The following is a 13,857-nucleotide window of genomic DNA, read 5'->3' on the forward strand; positions in this document are numbered from 1 at the left end:
AGTGATGCTCACAAAGGCTGCAGTCCATTCATTCTCGCTCTCTCTTTCTTTCGCTCTCTCTCTTTTTCTCTTTCTCTCGCTCTCTTTCTTTCTCTCTCTCTATCTTTCTCTGTTTCTCTCTTTGCCTCTCTCTCTCTGTCATGTGCAGGCCAGGATGTCTGCTGTATTGTACTACACTTGAGTATTTAGTATTGGTGGGCTGCCAGAGACCAGGGATTGTGGCTTTAGGACTTGGAGGGCTCTTTTTCAGCACTGAGGTTAAGGTGGCCACTCCGGTCCTCTTCCTTATGAAACTCTACCACATTGTGGCTGGTCTAAGAGTATGTGTGTTTGTCTCAGTGTGTGTGCGCGCATGTGTGTGCGCACGCAAGCGTGTGTTTGGTTTTACTATCCTTGTGGGGACCAGAAGCGCTCTCAAGGATAGTAAAACAAGGAAAATTCGGACAAGTGGGGACATTTCAGTGGTCCCCACAAAGAAAAAGGTTATTTTAAGCTTAGGGTATAGGGTTAGAGTTAGGGATTTGGGGTTATGGAAAATAGAATTTTGAATGGGAATTAATTGTTTGGTCCGTGTGTCTGTGTGTCTGTGTGTCTGTGTGTCTGTGCATGCATGTACTGCCCAGTGTTTACATGATCAGGCCAATACCATTTAAAATTATTTCTTGAAAAATGTTCAATACATTTTCATATTTGTAGCTACTTTTTAAGTAAATACCTGCAGTCAACTTGTGCAATACGTTAGGAGATAAAGCTGATTGCGTTCTTCAATTTACCTGTCACATTATTGTACATTATGAAGCCTACCATCGTTCCCCAGAACAGTTGAGCCAGTCACGTGTTTGTTTGTAGATAGCGGAACGGAGAAAGCAGGAGCAGTGGAGTCCAGCTGTGTATTAACAGGGGTCGTGTTTTATATTGAAAGTCAACAGTGTTTTTTGCTTCAATAGAGTGATTAGGGTCATGCAACTATAGTTTTCCTTCACAGAAAATACATTAGTGCACATTTGGCAGAAAATAGCTTCATTTTCATCAGATGACAACAGAAGTGCAACGCTATTTTTTGTAAAAAAACGATGCATGGCCATTATATGTCTAATATGCATCATAGAAAGCCAGCTACATTTCCTAATGTTTTGCTTAAAGTTAATCTTGCATTTTACCTGAGAAAAGTAGGCTACACCGAAAGGTACTGGAGAAAAGTAGGCTACACCGAAAGGTACTGGAGAAAAGTAGGCTACACCGAAAGGTACTGGAGAAAAGTAGGCTACACCGAAAGGTACTGGAGAAAAGTAGGCTACACCGAAAGGTACTGGAGAAAAGTAGGCTACACCGAAAGGTACTGGAGAAAAGTAGGCTACACCGAAAGGTACTGGAGAAAAGTAGGCTACACCGAAAGGTACTGGAGAAAAGTAGGCTACACCGAAAGGTACTGGAGAAAAGTCGCGCTGTCTGCTGATAGAATGCCCCGTTTGTTCATTCTCCTCCGTGTGGAAAAGTGCAACTGAAGCACAGAATTAGCATTTTGGTAATATTTATTTTACCTTTATTTAATAGATGCCCAATGGGCTTTTTTGTGGGATTTGTTGGGCACCCCTTGTGTACTAAACCGGTAATACCGTAAATCCCGGAATGAGAGAAGGGTGGTATGATGATATGAAAATCTGGTTAACGCCCAGCCCTAGTAACTACAAGGAAATAACCAGTGTGACATGAAAGTGCAGGCAGGTACACAAAAGGTGTGTGAAAAGTGGTAAGGCCTGTAGTCAAGTGTACAGGTAGCTGTAATGTTGGTCGATCAGGTTCTGAGGCATAATTTAAATTGTCTGCATTTAGAACTCAATACTGAATAATATGTATGTCTACTACTCCGTTTCATACCAAGAACTTACTGTACAATATGGAAGTCATTTAGCAGAATAGACAGAGTTTTTCCCCAATTCAAACACTTGAGCAAACCTCAGTCACACAAGAAACTCTCTCTTTTTAATGGCCATGGCTCAATGGGAAAATTCCATTGTTAGATATTCCTCCTCCCCATAAAGTGACCTTTTTCCTCTTTGGGGCGCCTGTAAACTGCTGAGACAAGAACAGGTTTGTCTGTGAGGTTGGGATGGCTGCTGCATGGAGGAATCTAGTGATCCACAGGCCCAGGAATGCACTCAGACAGGATGTTATGTCACTGCTCAGCAGCCCTTCGTGTGTGTGTGTGTGTGTGTGTGTGTGTGTGTGTGTGTGTGTGTGTGTGTGTGTGTGTGTGTATTTTCCAGTAGCCACCTGAGGGGTATACTACTAAAGTAGGATCAAGGAGTTGGCTATCTAACTTGCCTAAAAATTCTGAAATAACATTTCTGGGGGGATAAGCTTGAAATGGGCGTGGTCTAAATGACTCAACAACCAAAAAGTTTAGCTTTCTTAATTAACCAAAAAAATCGAGTTATTTCTGCTTGTTTATCAAAGTTAGAGGGCTAACTCATTGATCCAGTATACCCTTCAGGCTTTTGATTGGGAACATAACCATGGTTACATGGCTAAGCAAGCCTGATTACTGTTTGTGGTATTCGTCATGGTTTCACTACTTCTCTTGTCTATAGTGTGCTTCCAATGCACGGCTCAATCTCTCCTCCCTCTTCCCTGGTTGTGCTTTTCTCCTTTTTCTATCTTTCCCTCTTTCACAAATGCAAAATGCACACATGCATGCTGTCGTTTTCCCCTTCTCCTTCTTTTTCACACGGCCTCAGTCCTTTGCTTTCCCCCCTCTCCCCTCCCTCACAGTCACACATTCAACTCTTTAACTCCCTCTGTACAATCTCACAAGCTGTTAACCCCTCTATCTTTTCCTCTCGCCCCCTTCTCTGTCATTCTCTCTTTCTGACCCCTCTTTCTCTCACTCCCCCCTCTCTTTGCCTCTTCTCTCTCACTATGTTTGGATAAAGCTAAATGGTGTGATTGTGAGTGCTCTCCTGGTCGTCGGCCCCTTCGCTCTGCCTCCCCGTGTCTGTGGAAAGTCTGACGTGAGCAGAGAGAGCGGGGAGAGGGGGTGGGAGGGGGGAGAAGGAGAGAGCCAGCAAAAGGCTCGGCGGGTGCACAGCAGCGCTGCACCGGCCAGGAAACTCCCTGTGAACAACAAGGCATGGCCGCCTTCCACAGATCCAAGTGAGGAACGACAGGAGCTTAGACTCAGGAGTCAAGTCTGTTTGTCAGGAGTCAACTTCAGTCTGTAAGGAGTCAACTCTACTGTAGTCTTACACAAGTCAACTGCAGTCTGTCAGGAGTCAACTCCACTGGTTTCCCAGGAATTCCATGTAACCCACCATTTGAGTAGTCGCTATGTTCATCCACTGTCTTTGTACCAGAAATCTGTGATTTCAATACGTTATGTTATTTGACCATGGGAAAAATAAAAGAGCTATTGTGTAAATATTGTGGGTTAGATTGAACTGAGCGGTGGGTTAGATTGAACTGAGCGCTGTGTGCCAGTTATGAGGGTGGGAGGGTGGTGGGGCACGGTGGGGTCTACGAGAGAGAGACAAAACCTACCAAAACTAGGCCGCTCATTTACACGAGGAGGTGTCGCATTGCTTCCAAGGGGCTTCGTGGTGGTGTCGCATGTCGGCCCAGTCAAAGCGCTGGGGTTTTAAGAATGTGGGTCATTTGATGTAGAGGTACTAAAGTGTGTTGTTTGCCGGTGAATAGGACCTTCTCACAGTGACAAGGTGAAAAGGCGTGTGAACAAACACCGGTGCCTTTGGGCCACACTAAAGTGCTCCGCTGTATTCTACTCTGTCCCCCCCATCCATACAAGCCCTGTTATTATCCAGCACATGAATGGATTACTGGGATCACATCTGATATGGGCAGCAACATGCTAGCTTTAGCTATAGGATACCCTATCAATCCCCATTGTCTCCTCACTAGAGAGGATTATGGTTGTCCAAGACAATGTATTTAACCAAAATGACATTTTGAATAGATTGAAATTGTTTGGATACGCTTTGAACTATCTGTTTGAAGTGTCTGTCTGTGTATGTGTAATTTAAAAAAATCTATGCACAGTATACATATTTATATTTTTGCTGGTTTAAAATCCGATATTATTGAATAGAATGGTATTGCACTCCACCACATAAAAAAAGAAAATCTGTTTTGAACTTTTATGTTTTTATCCCTGGGATCTTCTCTGAACCCCAGAACAGTGATGTCACGTGACCTGGCCATTCAACATGCCTAGAATCCTACTTCAACAACTGTATTGAATGGCCTTAATTCAACATTTAACATCAGTATATGGTGTAAACTCTGCATACATACACATGTTAGGTTGTTTTCTAACTCCAGCCTGCTCTCCTAATTGGCTTTCCTCTGCAGATGTTCAGATCAGGTGGTTCATATTAGGACCCAGATTGCTCACACACGGTTTCTTATGAGAATATAAACTCTCTTCTCTCCCCGCTCCCATGCGGGTGGGCGAGTGAGTGTTTATATAGACTGGTAATGTGAACCTCTCCCTCCTGTATGATATGAATGGGAGCAATCTCTCTCTTTCCCACTCTTTCTCTCACTCTCTCTCTTGCTGCACTGCCCTTTCCAGGTCGTCATTGTAAATAAGAATGTGTTCTTAATGGACTTGCCTGGTTAACTAAAGGTTAAATAAGTAAATTAAACTTTATCCATCCCTGCCTCCTCTAGGTGGTGGTGTTCCTGCTGTGCTCAGGGCTGGCGTGCTGTGGGGCGGAGCTCAGTGGCGTGTTGGCGGCCCAGTGGTCCGGCGATGACAGGAACCGAACGCAGCGACACAAAACCTGTCTGGAGAACCAGCAGTACCTCCATCAGGACCTCTGCTGCCTCAACTGCCAGGCCGGTAAGGAGAACCCAGGCCCAAAACCTGATCTAGAACCCAAGCGAGAACTTTGGTTATATACACTGCCAGGCTATCAGTACAGGCCAGCAGAATCAGAGCTACTAGAACCTGATCCCGGAACCAGAACTAGAATCACACTTTATAAACAAAACATAGAACCCAAGCTAGAACCAGTCCTTATGATACATTATCAACAGGCCTTCCAGAGAGGAGGGAACTCATTACTCTGACTCTAACATTATTTGAGTCATGCCAACTATGTGAGGATAGCAGAGCAGAACAGAACCTATGCCCAAGCTAGCGGCAGGGAACCCAACCCAGGCTCTGTAACAACACCCAGTAGTAAACATTAAGGGAGGGAGTAGGGTTTCTTTTAAAAGTTGTGTTACTAGTTGAAATAGTCCCATTAAAACCTAACCACTGCGTTACTGATGCCAGCGCTGTGGAATGAGCCATGGATATTATAGCAACACTAGCACCATTGCTAGCAGGCTACTGCTAACAAGCTATTGCTATTTCCAATTAGATGACCCGTTTGGACCTTTTTAGGTCAGTCAGATAGGAAAAGGCAGAGACCCGTTTGGACCTTTTTAGGTTAGTCAGATAGAAAAAGGCAGAGACCCGTTTGGACCTTTTTAGGTCAGTCAGATAGGAAAAGGCAGAGAGACAGACTGCGCTGCCTCTATCTAGCTAGTTAGTCAGGAATGCCAATGAACTTTTCAAGCTTTTACTCTGTACATTTCTCACGTTCTCTCCTTCCCTCTATCGCTCTCTCTCTTTTGGGTGTGATAGTATCGGTCTTTTCTCTAAACACATGATAATCAGGTGCCTAAAGCATGTCATGCGTGAACGGGGCGGGAAAAGTGCTAATGTTACATCACAACCAAGAAAGTAGACGCAAAACCACTGCAGTAGTATATAGTTTGCATATGCCATGGCTACGTGTCTCTGTTCCAGTATTAGACATAGGAAAAGCACACACACATGCATATACTCTACCACCATCACAACACACACAAGCACACCACCCCTTTGTCTTACTCGAAGAAATGCTTCAGGCTAAATATGTATTTTGACCTCAATAAGGTTATTGTTAAGTATTAATCAAACAAATAAACAGGCTATAACAGACTATTTCTGTTTGTAAAACTTGTATTGATTGATGGGTTTATTGATGGACAGGTACGTTCGTGGGCAGGGCTTGTGACCGGGACATGGAGCAGGGGAGATGCTTGCTCTGTCATCACGGCCACACCTACACAGAACACTCCAACGGGATGAACCACTGCCTGCCCTGCACGCACTGCCGCAAGGGTAATGAAGTCCTCTGCTGTTTATTTGTAGTCCTGTAAAAGGACAAACAGTTACCTGTTACCTGGCCTCTTTTAGCTGTCCTTAAAGAACTGTCTTACAACAAGTTTGTGTCGTTAGAAGAAGAGACTCTCCATTTCACATGAAGTTAGCTATTAGCTAACCACAATGTCTCTCTCTTGTATCTGTTGCCAATTCATAAACTATTAACCAAGGTAGACACCAATTCCGGGAGTCTACTCATGGAGTATTGGGCATTCACAGTTTAGCTTGATAGACTTTTGTTCCAGAGAGTGCAGAAGAATACATGGTCGCTTTCTCCCTGTCCTCAAAGCTCCATGATAATTTGATACAGTGGTATTACATGGCGTACGAGGGTGTGCCTGTCTTCGTTTTTTTCACACAAACTCAATGCAGAGTGTGTGTTACCTGTCTCAGGAGAGTCGTGTGTGTGTGTGTGCGTAAGTTACCTTGCAAAGGAGTTCGGTGTGTCTTTGTGCCATGTGAAAGGCCTGACCCACTGAAAGGAGATAACTGTTACAGGGAAGGGACATGTTTTGTGCTGTGAAAGAGCTTTAATATGTACATCAGTATACATACATATCTCACAGTAAACATTAGAAAGATTAGTAATAATAACTTAGTAATATATACCATCTGAAACAGAACTGAAAATAAACTGTTACCTAAATTATTGAATGTATGATACAATATATATATATATACAAATATATGTGGACACCCCTTCAAATTAGTGGATTCGGCTATTTCAGCCACACCCATTGCTAACAGGTGTATAAAATCAAGCACACAGCCATGCAATCTCCATAGACAAATACTGGCAGTAGAATGGCCTTACCGAAGAGCTCAGTGACTTTCAACGTGGCACCGTCATAGGATGCCACCTTTCCAACAAGTCAGTTTGTCAAATTTCTGCCCTGCTAGAGCTCCCCCAGTCAACTGTAAGTGCTGTTATTGTGAAGTGGAAACGTCTAGGAGCAACAACAGCTCAGCCACAAAGTGGTAGGCCTCACAAGCTCACAGATCAGGACCACCAAGTGCTGAAGCGCGTAGCGTATAAAAATCATCTGTCCTCGGTTGCAACACTCACTACCGAGTTCCAAACTGCCTCTGGAAGCAACGTGATCACAAGAACTGTTTGTCGGGAGCTTCATGAAATGGATTTCCATGGCCGAGCAGCCGCACACAAGCCAAAGATCAACATGCGCAATGCCAATTGTCGACTGGAGTGGTGTAAAGCTCGCCGCCATTGGACTCTGGAGCAGTGGAAACGTGTTCTCTGGAGTGATGAAACACGCTTCACCATCTGGCAGTCCGACGGACAAATCTGGGTTTGGCAGATGCCAGGAGAATGCTCCCTGCCCCAATTCATAGTGCCAACTGTAAAGTTTGGTGGAAGAGGAATAATGGTTTGGGGCTGTTTTTCGTGGTTCGGGGTAGTTCCAGCGAAGGGAAATCTTAACACTACAGTATACAGTGACATTCAAGACAATTCTGTGCTTCCAACTTTGTGGAAACAGTTTGGGGAAGGCCCTTTCCTATTTCAGCATGACAATGCCCCCGTGCACAAAGCGAGGTCCATACAGAAATGGTATTACGAGATCGGTGTAGAAGAACCTGACTGGCCTGCACGGAGCCCTGACAGCAACTCCATCGAACACCTTTTGGATGATTTGGAACTTCAACTGCGAGCAATGTTCCAACATCTAGTGGAAAACCTTCCCAGAAGAGTGGAGGCTGTTATAGCAGCAAAGGGAGGACCAACTCCATATTAATGCCCATCATTTTGGAATGAGATGTTTGACGACCAAGTGTCCCCATACTTTTGGTCATGTAGTGTATATTTAAGCATTAAGGCCCGTGGCGGTGGGCTGTTCTCTGCCCGACGCAACGCGGAGTGCCTGGATACAGCACTTAGTCGTGCTATATTGGCCATATACCACAAACTCCTGAGGTGCCTTATTGCTATTATAAACTGGTTACCAATGTAATTAGAGCAGTAAAAATAAATGTTTTGTCATACCCAATCAGCATTCAGGGCTTGAACCACAGTTTATAATAGTACTTGTGGGTGGGTCTAATCGGGTGGGTCTAATCCTGAATGCTGATTGGTTAAAACCACATTCCAGCCGGTGTCTATTCCACAAATTGCCAATGGCTAAATCTATGACGTTAAAATGCTTATTTACTCTGTTCCATCTGACTGCGCAATCCATTGTCTCATCAGCCCAGCCAAGCAATTTCTAATTTTGATCTCCACTATATAAAGCATTTCTTTTAGACTAACATTTCGTTTTTATCAGTAGACATTTGCTAAATGTTTTTAATATTCAAAATCAATCTCCTGCTGTCCCATAGAAATGAACGTGTTGGGACGAGACAGACAGGCAGGCAGCGTTTTTATGGATATACAGTAATCCCTCGTTTATCGCGGGGGTTACGTTCCGAAAATGACCCGCGATAAGTGAAATCCGCGAAATAGAAAAAAAATTTTTTTTTACAATTAGCAACTATTACATGTATACAAATACAGTGACTCACGTGTAGGCCGTTTCACTGCTCTTCAGACTGGGCCGCTGCATCCTGACTGCGCTCTGCAGTGTTCTCTTCTTCTGAAGCCCGCGGTGCAGGTGTGTTTGTTCGGGAGAAGAACATAGTGATAGGCAGCTGTTGTCGCTCTTTTTTCTTCTTTGCAAAAAGATCCTTGTACACCGACATGCCACCATCGATTACGTTGGAGAACTGTAATGAACGGCTCATCAAAGGGTCCCATTCCTCAGCTACTCGCTTAAGTTCAGTGGCCATTCGCACCATGGTTGCTAAGCGACCAAGCGTTAGTCCTTCCTTCCTGGCCAACTTAATGTAAATTTGCCAAGCTGTTTTATGTACGTACACATAACTGCACGAGACGACAAAATGATAGCACAATTCGTAGCATGTTTTGATACAAGAAGCGGGAGTGAGTTTTTAGCGAATCAGAATGCAGAGCACAATGCACCAAAAAAAAAAAAAAAATGCATTATGAAAATCCGCGAAATAGCGAATCCGCGATAAGTGAACCGCGAAGTGGCGAGGGATCACTGTATACAAAACATTTTTTTTTTTTTTTAAAGGTACAACAAAACACAGCTAATTTGCAGTCTTTCCAGCTTCAGTTTGAAGTGATTGTTACTGTAGCTGTGTTGTTGGCTAGCTCCTCTGAACGACAGTGTTCTGACGAGTGAGCACATTTTCTATGCCAGGCGAAATCGCGCCTCATCAGCTTATTGTTATGGATGTATCCAAATAAATGTCACTTAAACAAATGCAAATACAGCTACTTTGCTGTTATTCTGGCTGCACTTTCTGAGATGACTGTAAGTTAGCCGTAGTTGGCTAGCTAGCAGGCAAGGCATAAGAACGTTGCCAGCCAGTATGGCAATGGAACATTTAGAACGAACGACTGGGTCGCGTCCATAGATAGAGAACAAAAAGACTGAACGACTGGGTCGCGTCTCCAGCAACCCTAGATTTGTGTAGGGACTATATCTTGTGGAATTATGAAATAGTACAAATAAATTCATCAAAATAACGTTAATGAAAATATGTCAAACATTATTTGAATATGTTGTATAAACCTGTTGTGTAAAAGTGATAATGCCCTCGAAGCCGGTGTTTGCCCTAACAACACCCATGCCAATATATCCTCCAAACACCAGCTTCTCGGGCATTATCACTTAGGGTGCGTTCGTAAATTCACTTTGGAGTACCAGAGAGTGTAAATTCAGAGCGCTTCGCTCTTGGAGCGTTTAGAGCACACACTGGACACTCTGGCCGAGGAGTAGGGTTGATCCGAGCGTTCTGGTTAAGCTGTTTTCATGTTATCCAGAGCGTTGGTGACTGTAACTGTGCTGCTGGCAACAATTTAATTAAGCTGTTTTGCTGATGTTTACTGACACCGGCCATATTCAGCAGGTGTTGAGCGTTCGTAAATTCATCAGTTATTCTGCGCTCTGACACTCAGATGAGTGCTCTGAAATTGGAGTAGATAGCCAGAGTGAATGTACGAATGTGCCCTTAATTACGCTCGCTCTCTCTCTCTTTTTTCTCTCCCTCTTCAGATCAGAGCAAGACGGTACCCTGTACCAGAACCACAGACACCCAGTGCCAGTGTCGAGCAGGCACCTTCTGTGTGCCAGAGCAGGCCTGTGAGGTCTGCAAGAGATGTACCAAGTGAGTGCCACCCTAAACATTTAGAACACTAAAACCACCAGCATTTAGTCCAGAAATCACCCCTGTAGGCCTACTAAACAGCAGCCTGGTCTCAGATCAGTTTTTACTCTATAGCCAACTTCTCTTGTCATTGCCATGAGTTGTCAAGGAGTTGGCAAGACCGCACAAATTGATCTGTTTAGCATTATGTCATTTTTAACCAAGTGTCTACTGCACTAGCCCCTTCAAAAATAAAATACTAATTCCTTTTTCTTGTCTTCCTAGGTGTAAAGTGGGGGAGGAGGAGGTGAAGAAATGCACCCCCATTTCCAACACTTTGTGTAGGAAACTGGACGTCTCACCTACCCTCCACCTTCCTACCCTCCCCACCCCCACCCCCAGCCCCAGCTCACCAAAGACCATAGGTAGGCCTACATATGCCTATAGCTATCTGTTTTATAGGCTCTAAATCTATTTTTATTGATGACAGATTAAATAAACAGAATGAACTGTATATAGTTGATACACTGATATTTTTTCCGCTTAAATAACATGACACTTGCTTGTTAGTGGAGCGCAAATTCCTACTTTAGTGAAGTCATAGGTTATGGGGTGTTTTATTGTGAAAAATAAGCATAGTTTCTATCAAGTCTAAGGTGTGATTCTGATTGGTTGTGGTTTCCTCATTTCTCCTCCCCAAAAGCTACGCCATTGGTCATTCTGCTCCTGCTCTTCCTCTCCATTGGGATTGGTGTGTGGCTTTGGATCAAGAAGCCATGTACATTTCAGCCAGGTGAGTAACAAAAACAAATGTCCCTTGCCACTCGCTGTGTATTGAAATACATATTGACACAACACTGCAGATTGGTTGTCTGATATGGTTGTTGTCTAATTCTCCATGTGTTTTAGTTTGTCTCTCAGGTTCAGACAGTCGCTGTGACTCCAATGAGATCGTGAAGATTCCCATCGTAAGTTTTCTCCTCTCTATTCCTTTAGTTACAGTATGTCATTGGGGTTATGTTATCTATCAGTGTAGATATAAATCTGAATTCATCATGAGGGGACAGTGGCTCGCGGGTCTGCGTACCCACATACATGTAGTCAGATCCGGCCCTATGTGACATTTTGTTGTGTGTCCCCCACCGCTACCTTGTGAGCACAACATTTTAGTGACCCCCCCTCTTGACAGCAGAGAGTTAATATCATTCGTTGAGAAAATGTTGCAGTTTTAAAGCAAGTTTGCTGCAATTCTACACATTTTGCCATGGAGGCGTAGAGAAGATTTCGCAACTCATTTCATACAATTCTACAAATTTTCCCATGGGGCGGAGAGAAATGTTTGCATATCTAAGTGACTAACAAAATCAATGGGGGCCCCTGGTCATTAATTCGACCATGATTACTACAAGTTTAGATAACTGGCTAGACTAAACTTTTTAGCTGACATGGGCTGATTGAGTGACTGCCAATTACTGACATAACAAGAGAAAAACTGCTGATGCACAACCAAATTTTGAAATTGCACCTTGTGTATTCTACCATTATAACTCTCAACAGTAAGTTGAGATCCTGACTGAGTTCCTAAAAATGTATCCGCGGGCCTATAAAAGGGGGGCTGGGCCGCCAGTTGACCATCCCTGGTGTATATCAGTATATGTCTGTTGGCTGTATATGAATCTTCGGTGGGGAATTGTTTTCATGCATCTTCTCAGAATATCTCAGTGTACTTTGATCTGCTAAGTGACACAGTCGAAGGTCATAGTGATGCGTCACTCACTATTTCTGGTCTTGGCAGAAGATTAGTCACACCGGCCTGAACCATATCAACTAATTATGATTACATGTATGATATGAATGTGATCTCTCTCTCTCTTTCTCACTCTATGTAAATCTCTCTCTTTTAGGATGAGAGTGGACCCACAGCAGAGGAGAGACAAAACAGCCAGAACGCCGGCCTGGAGGAGGAAGAAGCAGAGGAGGTCCGTCCCGAGTCACGTCCCTTGCTGCAGGAGACCCAGGGTAGGCTGATCAAGGCCTCCCCTCCCCTGAGCCTGGGGGAGGACGAGGACCGTGGCCTAGGTGACAGCCTGCCCAACACCACCAGCTCCTCCCAGACAAGTCTGTCGGCCTTGCCCACCGCCGGGGCAGCCTCGTCGAGCAGCTCTCCCCGACACAGCCCCTCCACCCAGAGACTGCAGCCCACAGCCGGGGTGAGAGAAGGAGGGAGAGGTGGTTGGGGGGCGGTGGAGGGAGGGAGATGTTGAGGAATATGGGGGCAGAGAAGGTTAGAAGAGAACAGGTACCTTGTGAGAGAGGTGAGCTGGGGGAGGGTGATATCAGGGGGGATTGGGGGACAGGGACCCTGAGGATAGGTATGGCCTAGGACACAAAACCAAACATACCCTGCTAGCAGCAGATCATGTGAGCACAGAGACGAGTTGTGCATTCCTGCAGCAGACACATATCCTGAGAAGTGCAATAACAATAGCACATTGCAAGTTTGAGAATTTTCACCAAGGCAGACTTTCATAACACTAATAATATTTTACTTACAGTATTTCTGAACAGATAAGGGATTTTGTCCCCGGTAGTCTGTAGAAGGACTGTGGTTAACTCTTGTTTTTTCTCCTGTCGTGTTTCAGGATGATCCTCTACAGAAGAGATTGGTGCCCCTGCTAGGTAAGAGACCCCGCACAGAGCTGGAGTGTGGGCCGGGTTCTAGTAGGGAGGCAGTGGTGTAGTGGACTGATTTTTCAGTGGGCATTGCGTATACTCTCTTCTTAATCCCAACTGATACGTATTTAAGTAGTGTGGTGGAAGTATACGCTGTATCAATTAATAAGGCTGATGGAACAGAATGTTTAGCTTAAAATGTTGATAAACTATTATTTATTTGTTCCAAATTGCAATTGCTGGAAAACACCATTCTAAAATGCGCACTGCACATGCAAGCAGTCTCATAGAAATAGATGGAAATATCTGTTAGAAATGTATCATGTGTTGCTAATATGACTAGCATAATGCCTTTGGCTGCTAGACAATGAAAGAAAGTTTTTAAAAAACAAAAAAACTATAGAACAGGAGAACGCATGAGTAAGTCTTTATACAAATAATTGCCTCCATGTTTCTATGGTGGGATTTTTACAATACGCTACTTTAAAGCAAGGTAAGACATGCCTCATAATATGAAATAAAACTTCCAGGTGTCAAACAATTAAAGAACAGGAAACATATATAGCAGTGCTAATGATAGGCCTAACCGTCTTCTGATAGATGGAAAGGCTTTCCTAAAAACCTTCTTTATTAAATGTTAACTAGCTACAAAGTAACCTATGCCTACCTGTCAGAATGACATCATCATTATTTGCATCCATCCAGTGGACATTTATTTTGCCTACTCCATCTTATGTGCAACAGAACCACAGCTAACCAAACAACAGTGCTAGGTGCCTGCACACTTGAATTAAAGGGTAACT

At 44.0% G+C, this 13,857-nt stretch overlaps 1 protein-coding gene across 1 annotated transcript in view; it reads left to right on the plus strand.

The window, feature by feature from the left end:
* Positions 1-13,857, plus strand: part of tnfrsfa (tumor necrosis factor receptor superfamily, member a) — a 34,482-nt gene that overhangs the window by 16,269 nt on the left and 4,356 nt on the right. Inside the window, exons 2-9 of the mRNA XM_071350772.1 lie at positions 4,687-4,858; positions 6,041-6,172; positions 10,291-10,402; positions 10,667-10,806; positions 11,085-11,174; positions 11,291-11,349; positions 12,286-12,591; positions 13,024-13,060. Of these exons, the coding sequence (XP_071206873.1) occupies positions 4,687-4,858; positions 6,041-6,172; positions 10,291-10,402; positions 10,667-10,806; positions 11,085-11,174; positions 11,291-11,349; positions 12,286-12,591; positions 13,024-13,060 (1,048 nt within the window). The remainder of the gene's footprint in view (positions 1-4,686; positions 4,859-6,040; positions 6,173-10,290; positions 10,403-10,666; positions 10,807-11,084; positions 11,175-11,290; positions 11,350-12,285; positions 12,592-13,023; positions 13,061-13,857) is intronic.

This window comes from Salvelinus alpinus, chromosome 18 (genome assembly GCF_045679555.1).
Source record: "Salvelinus alpinus chromosome 18, SLU_Salpinus.1, whole genome shotgun sequence".
Lineage (NCBI taxonomy): Eukaryota > Metazoa > Chordata > Actinopteri > Salmoniformes > Salmonidae > Salvelinus > Salvelinus alpinus.